The 16403-nt window shown below is 38.4% G+C and overlaps 1 protein-coding gene across 1 annotated transcript in view; it reads right to left on the bottom strand.

Moving 5' to 3' along the window:
- TTYH3 (tweety family member 3) overlaps positions 1-16403 on the bottom strand; it is a 181110-nt gene that overhangs the window by 42558 nt on the left and 122149 nt on the right. Inside the window, exons 6-7 of the mRNA XM_052000090.1 lie at positions 14317-14389; positions 13168-13243 (exon numbers count right to left, since the gene is read on the bottom strand). Coding sequence (XP_051856050.1) covers positions 13168-13243; positions 14317-14389 — 149 coding nt within the window. The remainder of the gene's footprint in view (positions 1-13167; positions 13244-14316; positions 14390-16403) is intronic.

Here is a 16403-nt window from a genome sequence, read left to right as displayed (position 1 = left end):
CTTCTCTGGAGTCAAATTTGGTCTTTAGAATCACACTGACTCATTCTTCTGATCTCTTGTTTTTGCATATTTTTGTTGTTGCTATTGCAGATACAGCTGTTACCATTGATGAAATTTTACATAATTGTAGTCAGTTTTATATCTTTATTCTGTTTTCTTTACTCAAGATTCTTTCATATGTAACCTATACTTGTTATTTCTTATGGTACAATCCTCTACTATACCCATATACCACATTTCTGTGGCCATTCATTCTCCAGTCATTGAACCTATGAATCATTTTCAATTTGGGGTTTTGAGGGAGGTATAGCCTATTATGGATAAAACCACTAAAATCTATTGCCTCTTCTCCCTCCTTTGCAATAGCATTCTTAAGGGATAGAGAGATCACTGAGTCAAATGGTGTACAAAATTATTGTATATGAATATTGCTTTTCAAAAATGCTACACCAATTCACAACTCTAACAACAATGTTAGTCTTTCCACAACCCAACAATTCTAAATTTTATAGTTTTTAATTACTTTTACCAATTCAAGGTTTACCTCTCAGAGTTGTTTTAACTTGAATTTTTCTTTATTATTAATTCCTATTTTTCCAGGTAGTTATTAAAAATTTGTTTCTTCTTTGTAGAACTTCCTATCCATATCCTTCAACTGCTTATCCATTGGGGAATGGTTGTTAATGCTTAAAAATCTGTGCCAATTCCTTACAGGTTTTAAGTACCAGATTTTTCACAGAAGTTATTTATGGCTGAGACTTTTCCTCATTCTATTTCTCTCCTTTTTGTTATGAATGAATTGTTCTTTTGTTATTTTCATATGAAAATCAAAATTGCTGCACTGAATCAGACCAATGATCATCCAGATTCGTAATAAGGTCTCTGATTAAACGAACCTTAATCTAGTGGCAATAATGTTGTACATCTTTTTTTTTTCAAAAATGGAAGTCTAGAAGTATGGAATTATGCATATTATTTTAGGCACAGTTATGCTGGTTTTGAAGAATTGTCTTTTTTTTTTCTTTTTCTTTTATCCTTTATAACAAAGGACAATTTATTATATGGGGAGGAGAAAGGATATGTTTTGAAATTAAAATAATATAAAATATATTTATCAATCAAAACAATCAAATTTTATTTTAGGGGATTGTTTTTTAAAAGGAAAGAATGCTGAGATACAAGTCAGGAATTATGGGTTCATATTCTGGTTCCAACACTAACTTAAGTTAGGTAAGTAGGTAATTTTACCTTTTTCAGACTGTTTTGCCACCTGTTAAAAGGGGATATTAAATTTGTTTTACTTAACTAATAGAGGTTTTTTGTTTTGTTTTGGTGAGAAAAGCACTCCATCAACCTTAAAACTTCCTACTTCATGTCCCTAAAGTCTTAGTGCTTTTAAAACTTAAAACTGTACTGTGGCTTTTGGGACACATTCTATAGATGTGAGAAACTATTAGGGGAAGATGAAAGGAAGAAAATAAACATTTATTAAGCATTTACTACGTGTCAATCACTGTGCTAACTACTTTACAGATACTTTTCGATTCTTACAACCATTGTGAGAGATAAGTGCTATTATTTTCTCATTTTGCAGTTGAGGAAAACTGAGACAGGCAGCAATTTAATGATTCACCCAAGGTTACACTGCTAATAAGTGTTTGAGGCTGGATTTGAACTCAGGTTCTATGTCCTGTCCTCTATGCATTTTGCCTCTTAACATTACTAAAAGTCATACTGGAGGCAGGTTGTTACAGGGTTGTCCAACACAGTTCAGCAGAAAGTGAACACAATTATTCTATTTTCTCAATGGATGGCTTCTGAGGTCCATTCTCATTTTAAATCTATGGTCCGACCCTAATATATTGTTAGTGGAGTTGTGAACTGATCCAACCATTCTGAGAGCAATTTGGAACTATGCCCAAAGGGCTATCAAACTGTGCATACCCTTGACCCAGCAATGTCTCTACTAGGTCTGTATCCCAAAGAGATCATAAAAAAGAGGAAAAGAACCCACATGTGCAAAAATGTTTGTTCCAACCCTTTTTGTAGTGGCAAGGAACTGAAAACTGAGTGGATGCCCATCAGCTGGAGAATGGTTGAATAAGTTATGGTATATGAGTGTTAAGGAATATTATTGTTCTGTTAAAAATAATTAGCAGGATGATTTCAGAAAGGCCTGGAGAGACTTACAAACTGATGCAAAGTGAAGTGATCAGACTCAAGACAACATTGTAAATAGCAATAACAAGATTATGTGATGATCAACTGTGATGGACTTGGCTCTTTTCAATAGTGATATAATTCAAAGCAATTAAAATAGACTTGTGATAAAAAGTCATCTGCATTCAGAGAGAGAACTATGAGACTGAATGTGGATCAAAACATAGCAATTTCATCTTTTTGTGGGGTTGGTTGTCTGCTTGGTTTTTTCTTTCTCATGTTTCCTTCCCCTCCTGCATCCTCCCCCCCCCCCCCACCCCGCCCCTTGCTTTTGATCTGGTTTTTTTTTGTGTGTGTGTGTGTGTGTGTGTGTGCAACATGACAAATGTGGAAATGTGTTTAGAAGAATTACACATGTTTAACCTATATTGGATTACTTGTTGCCTAGGGAAGGGAAAGAGAGAAGAGAAAATTTGAAACACAAGATTTTGCAGGGGTGAATGTTGAAAACTATCTTTGCAAGTGTTTGGAAAAATAAAAAGCTATTATTATTAAAATAAATAAATAATCTATGGTCCTGAGATCTTAATGACAACTTCCCAAGGTTAGAGAAAGATTTCCCAAACATTCTAATTCCTGTTGAATGTACTAAGTCTCTCATCCACAAACTTATCTAACTCTTTCCTGAATTCTATGATCATAGAATTGTGATCAACTCCCACATCCTAAAATGAAACCTTATAGAAGAGAAAAGTATCCAAACACGTTGAAAAATATCTCTGATTAAAGGCTGTACTGTAGTGATATGATATGTCTATTTTCAGATACACTGAGGCAGTGTAACAAATTCTGTAAGAGATTATTGTACCCAACTGGACTTCCTTTATTTGTCCTCAAATTATCTTTTTGAAGGGATATCTCTGGGTCTCATGCTTTTTCTTTGTCGGTTTTCACATGCTGATCATTTCCCCTATCTTTGGAGGGTTTGTTCCTCCTCCACCCGCCACCCTCAGTCCATGTGGCACAATGAAAAGAGATCTGGCTTTGCAGTGAGAGGTTCAGGTGATTTCATTTATCTGACTTTTAGGGATTCCATGTAGGGTTGTTGCTCCTCCCCCCCCCCCCCCATCCACCCCCGAGTTACTGGAGAGCTTTGCCATTTACTTCTCCAAGCCATTTTACTGATTCAGAACTGAGACAAACAGGGATAAGTGCTTACTTGCCCAAGGTCACACAGCTAGCAACTGTCTGAGGCCAGGTTTGAACTCAGAAAAATGAGTCTTACTGATTCTAGGCCCTGCACTTTATCTACTATGCCCCTTGGCTGCCCAACAGCAACAATAACGAACATTTATACAGCCCTTATTTTGTTTCAGGCGTGGTGCTTAAAAGCCCTTTATAAGTAATATTTCATTTGAACCCAACAATGACCTCAGGAGGTGGGTGCTATTATTATTCCCATTTTACAGATGAGTAAACTTAGGAAAAGTGATTTGCATGGAGTCACACAGCTAGGTCTAAGTCCAGATTTGAACTCAGGAAAATGAATCTTCCTGATTTTAGGCCCAACACTCTATCTACTGCACCACCTACCTAGTTACCCTATACTGAGAGGACTTGGATTCAGATTTCACCTCTGATGTTTCCTGTGAGCGCAGAAAAATCATTAAACCTCCCTGGGCCTCAGTAAATGTAAAATGGATCTCATTTGTAAAATGAAGGAACTGGACTAGATGGTCTCTTTGGTTCATTCTAGACGTATGATGCTAAGATATCATGAATCTTTATTTTTTTAAGGGGTCATCCCAGCACTTTTTAGTTTATTCAAAGCAACAAGAATCAATGTCCTCTTGGATAAAAAGCAGCCTATCAAAGCAGATACAGCATTTGATTGAATTCATCTCAGATATTTACCAGCTATATGATCTTAGGCAAGTCACCTAACCTGTGGAATAGGGATATTAACAATATCTACCTTCCAGAGCTGTTGTGAGGATTAAATGAGATGATACATATGAAATACTTTAGAAATCTTAAGGGGATATATAAATATGAATTATTATCATTATTAATATTACTTCTGCTTTCTTTATCATACTTTCAACCTCCACATGAATAATTATGTAGTTAATCAAACAAGCATTTATTAAGTACCTATTCTGTGCTAGTAAAAGGGATAAAAGAATGCAAATCAAACAGTCCAGGCCTCCATAAGCTCATAAGTTTATATTTTATAGAGGGAAGCAACATGTACATATATAAGGAATATAAAAACAGAAGAAAATATGAAATGGGACTGAATTCATTGATTAAAGAGAACTCCCAAATGAGGAAAGTCCCTCTACCAATGCAAATTGACACCTTCTCTATACTTTAAAGAGATGTCTAGAAAGCAATGAGGTTAAATGACTTGCAGTCATGTGCAGATGGTTGGATGTAGGTCAATGTGCAAAAATAGGACCCAAATCCAGATTTTTCTGGTTCCAAGGCCAGCTTCAGTCATAGATCATACTGCCTCTCCTAAAAAATAAATACAAGATCATTTGGGGGAGGGGGGGAGGAATCAGGGGATCTCAAAGAGTCAGACGTGTCTGAAAAACTGAAATTTTACTGATGGGATAGTTAGATAGCATAGTGGGTAGAGAACCAGGCCTGGAGGAAGGAAAACCTGAATTCAAATTCAGCTTGAGATATTTATTAATTGGGAAAACTTGGGCAAGTCAATTAACCCTATGTGCCCCAAGTTTCCTCTTCTATAAGATGAGGTACAGAAAGAAATGGCGAACTATTCTATTATCTCTGTCCACCTCCCAAAAAAACCCAAATAGGATCATGAAAAGTCATATACGACTGAAAGTGACTGAATAATAATTTGGGGGGTAGGAAGTCACCAGTACCTAGGAAAAGAGGCAAGGCCTTTGTAGGATATGACTTTTAAGCTAAATTTTGAAGGACATTAGAAATTTTAGGAAACATATCTATTTCTCTATCTATGCCCAGTTTCCTTAATTAATCTCTAAGATCCATTAGGGCAAGGAACAATTATTTAGCCTTTGTTTCTCTCCCCCCTCCTCCCAACTCCTGGCCCAGGCCCAGCTCCAAGCCAAAATGAGCTCTCTTAATTGTTCTGAATGAAAGCTCAGTGAACTGTGAACCCCAGTGATGGAGAGGAGGAGGGAGAAGGAGGGAATGCTCTCTAGCTCCAAGGACAAGGGGATAGGAAGGGTTGCCCCGGGAAAAGAAGGGTGAGATCCTAGGACAGCATTCTCCACTCCCCACCCCCCACATTCCAGTTTTATAGAGGACACGGTCTAGAGTCTGAATCTCAATAACTATCCACACAGAGGCTGGAAGGGCTGGTCTCCAGGCTCTCACGGCACTTCCGGGCAGACAATGGAGACAGAGCCCGGCTTGTTCTCTCCCAAGTGGCCCCTCACTTTCCCTGGGGCCAAGTTCGCTCCCAGTGGAAGGGAGAAGCACACCCCCAACAGACATCAGACCCCACCTCCCAACAGCTCTTCCAGGCTGAGCTCACTGGATTCAACTGTTTAATTTCATTGAATAAATCACCCGCAAAATTGCCACAATGTCAGCGGAAATGACTGATTAGACTGGAAAATAAGTCTCCAAGCCTGTAAAATAAAGCTCCTATTGTACCTTTGTGTTTATTTTCCAACAGGAAACCAGGACTCAGGCCTGGGTCCGGCTTGTCACAAAGGCACCTCGGTTGATGAAAGCAAGCTGGGGGCATGCCGGAGGCTCCCTAGCCCTGGGGCAGCTTGGTTAGAAAAGCCTCAAGCTATTACCTGGCTCTGTAGAGGATCGGATCAAAAACAGGGTGAGAAGGGTTTGAGGGTTGGTTGTTGGGGCTTTTTAGATCAACCCAAAACACATTAATCTGTCAGTTCCAAAAGGAAAGAGGGTGGGGGTTCATCCATAATGGACCATATCAGATTAATTCAAGGTCATTAATTCTGCCTCATTATTGGACAATTGGTAGAAGCAGCTGAAAGGAAAATGGACCTCCATCTGTCCCTAATGTGTTTGTTCGTGGAATCCCATGGTCAAGGTTGTGTCTCTGAACCTTGTTTCTCTGCTTTAGGGCAAAGGAAACAGCCTCAGCTGGGTTGTGGGGAGGGGCTAGTTGTCAATGAAACTTGCTGGAGGGACTTATGTTGCCATGTGTCTGCTCTGTGCTATACTTCTGACTTGCATTGGAGAAATCTTATTTAAAAAATCCATCATTTCCACCCCACATGTATATACTTATCCACATACACTGTACAACTGACTGCTCCCCATCAGGGAATAACAATAATAATAATTATTGTTATAGCTCAAATTCCTATAAATGCTTAAAGCTGGCAAAGCCCTTTACATATAATATCTCATTTGACACAAACATATTGTTGTTTTCTCGAAGAGGACCATGACCTTTAGGGACAGGATGCCATGATATGCAAGTGAATTGGATTTCAGTGAGGGAGGCTATGCAAGGACATACTTTCTCCCCAGAGCCATCTGGGCCCAGTGGGCAGACATAGATCAGGATGACTGGAGATGGCCCTGGATACAGTGGGAGACCTTGGCCTTTTTAAGCTAAACTCTTACTGGTCTCAATCTGAGGATAATCACTTAACCACTTAGTGCTTAAGGCCACAACTGAGGCAAAGAATGGCCTTTTTCATTTTATCAAAAAGCAATCAAACAGACACAAATCTAAATAAATAAATCTGTGAGGGAAAGACCCTCAGAGTTTAAATGTTTATTGATTTTTGATTGTTCAGTCTTTTTTAAGTCATATCCAAGTCTTCATGACCCCATGGTACAAACATAGGGACATAGATTTAGAACTCAGAAGGGATTTTAGAAATCAACTAGTCCGATTCTCTCTTTTTTTTTTTTATTAAAGCTTTTTATTTTTTCAAAACATATGCATGAATAATTCTGCAACATTAGCCCTTGCAAAATCTTGTGTTCCAATTTTTCCCCACCTTTTCCCACTCCTCCTCCCCTAGATGGCAAATAGTCCAATATATGTTAAATCCAATATATGCATACATATTTATACAATTATCTTGCTGTACAAGAAAAATCAAATCCAACCAGAAAAAAAGATGAAGAAAATAAAATGCAAGCAAACAACAACAGAGTTAGAATGCTATGTGGTGAACCACACTCAGTTCCCAACCAATCCTCTCATTTTACAAAGGAGGAGACTGAGGTTCAGAAAAGTTAGATGACCTTTTCCAAGGTCGCAAAGGCACAAAATAGCTGAACCAGGTTTCATATTCTGGCCCAAATGATAGCAAGACTAGCCCAGTTTCTACAGAACCATGTTGAATGAATAGCAAAGCATAATCTTCTACTCACATGATGTGGGACCTGGCCTAACAGGATTGTGGAGCAATAGAAAGAACATGAGTTTGGTACAAACCCTTTACTCATGTGCTCTCAGGCAAATCACTTTGTGTCCATCTGGGCCTGTTTCCTCATCTGTAAACAAGGGGATAGGACTAGCTGGCTTCTAATGTCCCCTTCTAGCTTTGAATTTGTAATCCTGAATAGGTAAGGCATAATAAACACATTACCCCTAGATCTCAATCTCTCTCTCTCTCTCTCAATCTCTCTCTCTCTCTCTCTCTCTCACACACACACACACACACACTTCTTCTGCCAGCTTCTCCAAAGACTTAACCAGAATCCTTTCATGAAGAAATGAGTTAATGTCCCCAAAAAAAGTGAGGGGTGGAGAAACAAGCATTCCCTTCGGTGGGAAGCAGACCTGGCTGAGCATTCCTACAGAAGCCCTCCCTTACGTATCAGCATCATAAGGGCTCTGAAGGTAAAGGAGATGGGTCAATATGCCAAGAAGATGCCCTATTCATGATTTTTCTGGCTGGCTTACTACTCACCAGCAAAATAACCCAAACGGAAAGAAGTAACAGGAGACAACTCTTATTTATCCCTTCGCTTTCTCACTTCTATCCTTGCTCTTCTCCACTTTTTTTAAAAATCTTAGAATCATTTCATTATTTGATAAAAACTGCTGGGATAACTGGAAATTAGTATGGCAGAAATTAGGCAAGGACCCACACTTAACACCACATACCAAGATAAGATCAAAATGGGTCCATGACCTAGGCATAAAGAACGAGATTATGAATAAATTAGAGGAACATAGGATAGTTTATCTCTCAGACTTGTGGAGGAGAAAGAAATTTGTGACCAAAGATGAACTAGAGACCATTACCGATCACAAAATAGAAAATTTTGATTATATCAAATTAAAAAGCCTTTGTACAAACAGAACGAATGCAAACAAGATTAGTAGGGAAGCAACAAACTGGGAAAACATCTTTACAATTAAAGGTTCTGATAAAGGCCTCATTTCCAAAATATATAGAGAACTGACTCAAATTTATAAAAAATCAAGCCATTCTCCAATTGATAAATGGTCAAAGGATATGAACAGACAATTTTCAGATGAAGAAATTGAAACTATTACCACTCACATGAAAGAGTGTTCCAAATCACTATTGATCAGAGAAATGCAAATTAAGACAGCTCTGAGATATCACTACACACCTGTCAGATTGGCTAAGATGACAGGAAAAAATAATGATGAATGTTGGAGGGGATGCGGGAAAACTGGGACACTGATGCATTGTTGGTGGAGTTGTGAACGAATCCAGCCATTCTGGAGAGCAATCTGGAATTATGCCCAAAAAGTTATCAAACTGTGCATACCCTTTGATCCAGCAGTGTTTCTATTGGGCTTATATCCCAAAGAGATACTAAAAAAGGGAAAGGGACCTGTATGTGCCAAAATGTTTGTAGCAGCCCTGTTTGTAGTGGCTAGAAACTGGAAAATGAATGGATGCCCATCAATTGGAGAATGGCTGGGTAAATTGTGGTATATGAATGTTATGGAATATTATTGTTCTGTAAGAAATGATCAGCAGGATGAATACAGAGAGGACTGGCGAGACCTACATGGACTGATGCTAAGTGAGATGAGCAGAACCAGGAGATCATTATACACTTCGACAACGATATTGTATGAGGATGTACTCTGATGGAAGTGAATTTCTCTGACAAAGAGACTTAACTGAGTTTCATTGGATAAATGATGGACAGAAACAGCTACACCCAAAGAAGGAATACTGGGAAATGAATGTGATCTATTTGATTTTTGATTTTCTTCCCGAGTTATTTTTACCTTCTGAATCCAATTCTCCCTGTGCAGCGGGAGAACTGTTCGGTTCTGCAAATATGTATTGTATCTAGGATATACTGCAACATATTTAACATATATAGGACTGCTTGCCATCTTGGGGGGGGGGGGGGGGGGAGGGAGGGGAAAAAACAAAACATAAGTGATTGCAAGGGATAATGCTGTGTAAAAATTATCCTGGCATGGATTCTGTCAATACAAAGTTATTATTAAATAAAATTAAATTAAAAAAAAAAAAAAAAGAAAAGTCAAGGTATTCTTAAAATATTTAATTTAAAAAAAACTTGGTGGGATTAGCATAGCAGGAGAGTAGAAATAGGTTTTGAGAATGTGAAAACATCTGCATTTAAATCCAATAGTACACAATGACTTTTAGGTGTATAAATAAACTGGTAATAGGCATATCTTTGTATATTTATTGTATTTAAAGTTGCAATGGGCAATTATAGATGTGGTATAATCCCCCCCCCCAAAAAAAAAAAATCTTAGAATCATAAAATATTAGAAAGGAAAGGGATTTAAAAAAAAAGAAAGAAAGAAAGAAAGGAAAGGGATTCTAGCTATGATCTGGCAAATCTCCCCATTTTTATAAATGAGAAAACTAAGGTCTAAATGAACAAAGGAAAGTACATCCAGGCAATAAAACTGGGAAGAGATACTCAGCTCCTGTGATTTTTTAATTTGGTGTTTTCTTGGTTGCCTCTTCCTTTTTTCAGAAGCTATTCCCTTTTTTTTTTTTCTCAATATACGGTTTTCTGATTATCTCTTGCTTTATCCCCTATAGACCAGGCTCAGTATCACTGAATCCTAACACTAATGCCCTTTCTACAAAACAACCAGTGTCCTACTTTAGCTTCCAGCATGTAACTTAGAAAGCATGTTACCATAGGTAAAATATAGGATATTTAATATCAAGGTTAGATAAAACTTCCAGAGTAAGCAGGAGCCCAGAGACATCAATATTGATTTTTAGTCTTATCTCACACATTCATTCATCTACCAGGACACTAGAGCCTCAAGGCCCAGATATCTTGCCAAATGCCCTCCTGAAGCCTTCCCCTTCCCCCACCCCATCTTTTCCCTCACCAGGAACACAGATTCTCCAGATTGGACTTCTTAAAGACCAGTTCTCCATTTCCACCCTCTGTGCCCAGGGGACTTAATCTCAGTTGGGTCATTTCTGGACTGGAAAACCTGAAATCGAGGTTCATTCAGAGTTCTAGTGACTGCTCAGAGCTCTGGGATTCCAGCTGTCATTCCCACAATGGTGAGGAAATATTGGTCTCACTCCTGCCAAAATGCAGTGAAGAGAGTTCCATGGTACCATATGGCCCTTTCCCTTGTGACACTGCGAAGAGAGACAGCATCCTTCAGAGCACAGATGTCCTTCCTTCCTCATCACACTGAGTTTCTAGGCATATCATAGAATTCAGACATGAAAGAGACCTTGAATTAGCATCCAGTCTAAGTTTTCCATTTTAACTAAGGTCCATTTTACAGATGAAAATGCTGAAAGCTAAATTACTTGCCTAAAATCACACAAATAGCAAGTTAGCAACATTTGGGCCTGAGATCCTACAAACATGGTTTCTATGGCTGTGAACTCATGATAATCCTTCTGCCTAGTGTGCTCTCTCTAATCCCATACCTGTCTTCTTAGATAGATTCTACCCCAAATATAAAGACTCAGATGAAATGAGGCAGCTAGATGTTGAAGTGATTACGGGACTGCATTTGAATTCAAATCTGATCCCACATTCTTACAAGGCCAATCAATTTCTGCCTGCCTTAGTTTCCTCAATTGTATAATGGGGATAAAATAACATCACCTGCCCTCCAGGATTCTTGCATGGATTACATAAGTTAATATTTGTAAAGTGTTTAGCACAGTTCCTGTAATGTAGTAAGATTTAATAAATACTTGTTTCTTTTTATAATGCCTCCAAGCCTAGTTGTCAGGTGATAATTAATAAATGAGGTAGGCAGTTAGATACAATAATAAGTGCCCTGGCCCTGGAATTAGAGGACATATTCAAATTCTACCTCTAAAGCTCACTCCTGTGTGAGCAAAATCACTTAACCTTTCTGACTTCATTCTCATTTGTAAAATAAGGAAATTATAGTAAATGGCTTCTAAATAAGTTTCCAGAGCTAGTTCTAGAAATGGGACAGAAGGGGAAGAGGAGAGAAGAAGCAAATTAATCTAGTACGAGGAGTCTGGGCCTGCGTTCCCATCCTCTCACTCCAACATTAATTTGAAACTATTTCATCCCTGCAGACCTTGGTTTCCTCATCTGTAAAATGGAGGTACTTGCTTAGCCCTACAGAAATAGGAATATTGTGAGAATCAAACAAGATAAACGATTATAAAAGTGTTTTCGGGATGTTTTCAGGTGATGATTTCAATTGCTTTCTTCACTCCTTGCCTGTTAAATCCCAGGTCACAATGACCTCTCCTCTTGGAGGCCCTTAGAACTATCACATTCAGAATTGAACAATGGGGGACTTCATTACACATTATTATGAATACATGTAGTTTTAGGTATTCTGAAAATAGACAACATACTGCTCAAGAGTAGGGCACCAATCTTGCTCAATTTTCCCCCTTCCTTCCAACACAACAGAGACTCAGAAAATGGATGGACATAGAATTTCTTTTCAATAGGCAACTCAGTTTTACCGATGCTGTGTGTGTGTGTGTGTGTGTGTGTGTGTGTGTGTGTGTGTGTGTCTATTACCAATATACAACTTCTCTGCAACTGAAAATTTTAGAAAAGGATAGTTTTTGTCTTTTTTTATAGAGAGTCTTTAACCTGAGATCTATGGTCTTTTATACATTTAATAACATTATTCTAAGACAAAGTCCATAGGCTTCGAAGCATTCATTCATTTCAACCAAAGGATTCTATAACATACACAAAATAGTTTAAAAAATAACAGAGTTTTTTTGAAAACTGAGGGGGTCAGAAAGCCAGTATGTATCAGAGACAAGACTTGAACCCCAAGTCTTTCTAAGCATTGAAGTCAGGTCTTTTACTATATATCACATTGCCTCTTCCCTGTCATACTAGCTCACTAAAATTCAAAAAATGCCAAAGATTTGTCAGTTTAAACATCATGACACATTCCAACTCCCATCCTTCCTCTAGAACCTTAACAAGCTACCAAGGAGCATTCCTCATTGGCAAGACCAGGCACTCTAATACAAAGGCTTTCTTTTTTTTTTTTTTTTTTTTATTAAAGCTTTTTATTTACAAAACATATGCATGAATAATTTTTCAATAATGACCCTTGCAAGGCTTTGTGTTCCAAAATTTCTCCTCTTCCCCACCCCTACCTCCCCTATATGCCAGGTAATCCAATATATGCTAAATATGTTAAAATATGTTAAATCTAATATATTTTCACAATTATCATGCTGCACAAGAAAAATCAGATCAAGAAGAAAAAAAATAAACTGAAAAAGAAAAGAAAAATGCAAGCAAATAATAACAGAAAGAGTGAAAATACTATGTTGTGATCCACACTCAGTTCCCACAGCTCTGTCTGGATGACTCTCTTCCTCATAGGATCACTGAACGGATCTGAATCATTTCATAACTGAAAAGAGCCAAGTCCATCAGAATTGATCATCCTAATACAAAGACTTTCATGTAAACTCTGGGCTAAGCCTACCATGGGCAGTTACTGTGTCTCAGCTTCTTTTGTTCCTTTCTCCACCTGGATAATTAATACCTATGAGGGTATTGACAGGAATGGAATCAGCTTACCTGCACTAAGTACTGAGTGATCGTCCACCATCTTAGTCACATAGGTATCAGGGTCCACACAAAAGTCACTGGAACCCTAGAGTGAGGGGAAGGAAGGTAATGAAGATGTTAAAAGATGGCCATGAAAAATGGAACAGGGGCCTTGGAAATAAGGGTCCCTACATCCCAGGCCCAGATTTTACTAAGCTGTCCCTGGAAAGAAAGCAACTTGCTACATGAATTCACACTGTAATATGTATAAAGGCGCATGCATATGTATAAGTGCCCATATCCCTCTTGGGGATGTGTGAAGGGCCACCCAAAGCAATGATTCACAAATGGCACAATTTCAGACCTTTTGACAGATAGCTGGAAAAATCTGAGGGTAGGCAGGCCGTTTCCAAGACTTTCTGCCAAGTTGTGAAATGATCCAACCAAATGATTCTGGAGAGCAATTTGAACTATGCCCAGAGAGCTATAAAACTGTGTATACCTTTTTATCCAACAGTGCCTTTATTGGGTCTGTATCCTAAAGAAAGGAAAAGGACCCAAACGTGCAAAAATGTTTGCAGGAGCCCTTTTTGTGTGGCAAAGAATTGGAAAATGAATAGATGCCAATCAATTAGGGAATGGCTGAATAAATTATGGTGTATGAAAGTAATGGAATATTATTGTTCTATAAAAATGATGAACAGGCACATTTTAGAAAGGCCTGGAAAGATTTACATGAACTGAGTGAAATAAGCAGAACCAGGAAAACACTGTATATAGTAAAAGCAAGATTGGGCTAAAACCTATTGACTATTGACAGACTAGGTTCTTCTCAGTGGTTCAGTGATCCAAGGCAATCCCAATAAACTTTGGATGGAAAATGCCATTCACATGTAGACAGAGAATTATGGAGATTGAATGTTAATCAACACATGCTATGTTCACTTTTTTTTTCATGTTTTTTTCTCATGGTTTTTCCCTTTTGTTCTAATTTTTCTCTCCCAAAATTATTCATATGGAAATATGTAAAAATGAATGTACATGTATAACAAAAAAATGTTGTTTTACATGTAACTGGGGAAAATAAAAATTAAGGAAAAAAAAAGATTTTCCACCATTGTAGTCAGCCTCAGAGTGACCATTTAGGGAAAAAGATGACTTTAGCATCAGATCACTTACCACAGAGACTGCAAGCTCAAGCCCTAAGGATCCCCAGCTGATCACCAAGGCTAACACACCCAGCAAACACACCCTAAAGAGAAAGACAAGATATGTCAGGAGGGTCCCATATCCCAGTTCCCCAGTGGCAGCTATAGTTCCCTACCCAGCTACTCCAAGTGGGATGATTTCCCAAATTTGGCGAGAAATAAAATCTGATTCCTGGTAGAAGCTGGGGAATGGGGAATGGGAGCTTTATTTGTTAGAGAATCAGATCATATTTGTCTTCACTAAGAATGTTCACATGGTAAATAACGTCTGGGCATAGATAAAACCAGGGCCTGGTTCAGAGAAGCTAGCTTTTCCTCTGTGCTCAGTCCTACTTGCCAACTCCCACAAATAAACCTAGCTTAAGAAGCCTTCTGCTCTGGGGGTGGGGAAGGTATTCCCCCATTTATCCCAGCCAGTTGTACATATTCCAGTTGTCCACAGCTGGGCCAGGTTCCAGCACAGACTATATGACTTGGAGGAAGTGGGAGTGGCCAGAATTTTGCTCTTACTCCCATTCAAGTCACTCCCTTTTTAAAAAGTTAACCTACCCTCAAAAAGCCCTCATTTCCCATTGTTGGGGGCAATTGGGGTGTGCACGAGACATACCCTTTTCAACCCCCAAGGCAAAATCTTGGTTTTTGCCAAAACAGCTGCACAAACTCTGCTTGCTTACAAAGCAGCTAGCAGAATGATTGACTATTTGGAAGCATTCAGCCAAAAAGGAAATGCTGCTGAGTACAGGACTGCACATACGTGGCGTGGAAAAAGGAGAGAGCCAAAATGATGAGTCTCTCTCCAGACCTGGCTAAGACCTCCATATATTTCATTTACTTCCCCTATGGTGAATACCAATTTTAATGTGAGGTGAGAAGGACAGGAGACGGTATGAACAAAGGCATAAGCTATCATTTCTATAGGTGTCTTTCTCTTCTACAGCTAGGGTTCCCCAGGGGCATAGCATTCAAAGCTTCCAGCCCTATTTTACAGGTACCCATTAAAGCATGGAAAAGAAGAGGGATCCAACAAGAATTTTCAGTTGCAATCATTTCAAATATTAAGAGGCCCTAGCATTGTGCTAGGGTCTACAAAGACAAAAACCAAGTATTCCATATTTAAAAAAAAAAAAATACACACACACACAAATATATATATATGTGCGTGTGTACATATATACACACATATATGTATGTATGTATATATCATACATGGCCTCATGGAGCTTACATACTATTGAAAGAAGAAACAGGAAAATATGGTAGAAGGAGCTTGGGGTTGGATTCTTGGAGTTCCTCTGGCAAATTAGAGAGGTCATTTAAGCTCAGAAGATAGAGCCAGTCTTGGGACCTCCTGTGACAGTTACTGGCTATGTGACAAAGGCAAGCCACTTAATCTCCAAGTGTCTGAGGCAACTCTTAGTCAACAAATTGCAAAGATGCCAATTTATACTATATAAATAGAAAGGAGGAGTTTTCTAGGAGTTAGTTCTAGATACCAGTGAAATCTCGGGTCTAGTCTATCCCTGTCCTTTCTAAGAACATTGTGAGGATCAAATAAATTAAGAGATGTGAAAAGTGCTTTATAAACATGTCAGTCATTTCAGGCAGATAGTGTTGGTTTCTTAGTTAAAGAACAAAACAAATTTTTAAAAAACCCAATTATACTTGAGCCAGGAATAGGAGCTTAAAGCAAAAAACTTCTATTTCACTGTGTCTTGTATAATAGACTCATGTGCAAGAGATTTTTCTGTCCTTTCCAACAAAATGTTTAGAACTGTGGGTTCACAAACATGTTGATATCTAAACCTGTGGGACAGGAAGAATACACAGCACTGTGGAGACCCACAATCTCACTTGGTCTGTTTCCTTTTTTGAAAAATAACAGGGGGTTACTGCTTTAATGAGACCTGAGACAGCATGTATGAAGTAAGATCTTTACTGTCAGACAAAGTTGAGCTTTACTAGTTGGTTTTGCTGACCCGACTTCCCCTCCTCCCCACCCTTTTCTTATTTCATTTCTGCTCAAAGGGAAGATCTGACAGGTTGTGGGGCAGGAACATT

This window comes from Antechinus flavipes, chromosome 1, assembly GCF_016432865.1.
Source record: "Antechinus flavipes isolate AdamAnt ecotype Samford, QLD, Australia chromosome 1, AdamAnt_v2, whole genome shotgun sequence".
Taxonomy (NCBI): Eukaryota; Metazoa; Chordata; class Mammalia; order Dasyuromorphia; family Dasyuridae; genus Antechinus; species Antechinus flavipes.
Note: the sequence above shows the minus strand (reverse complement) of the source record. Positions and strands in the feature narration are given on the sequence as shown.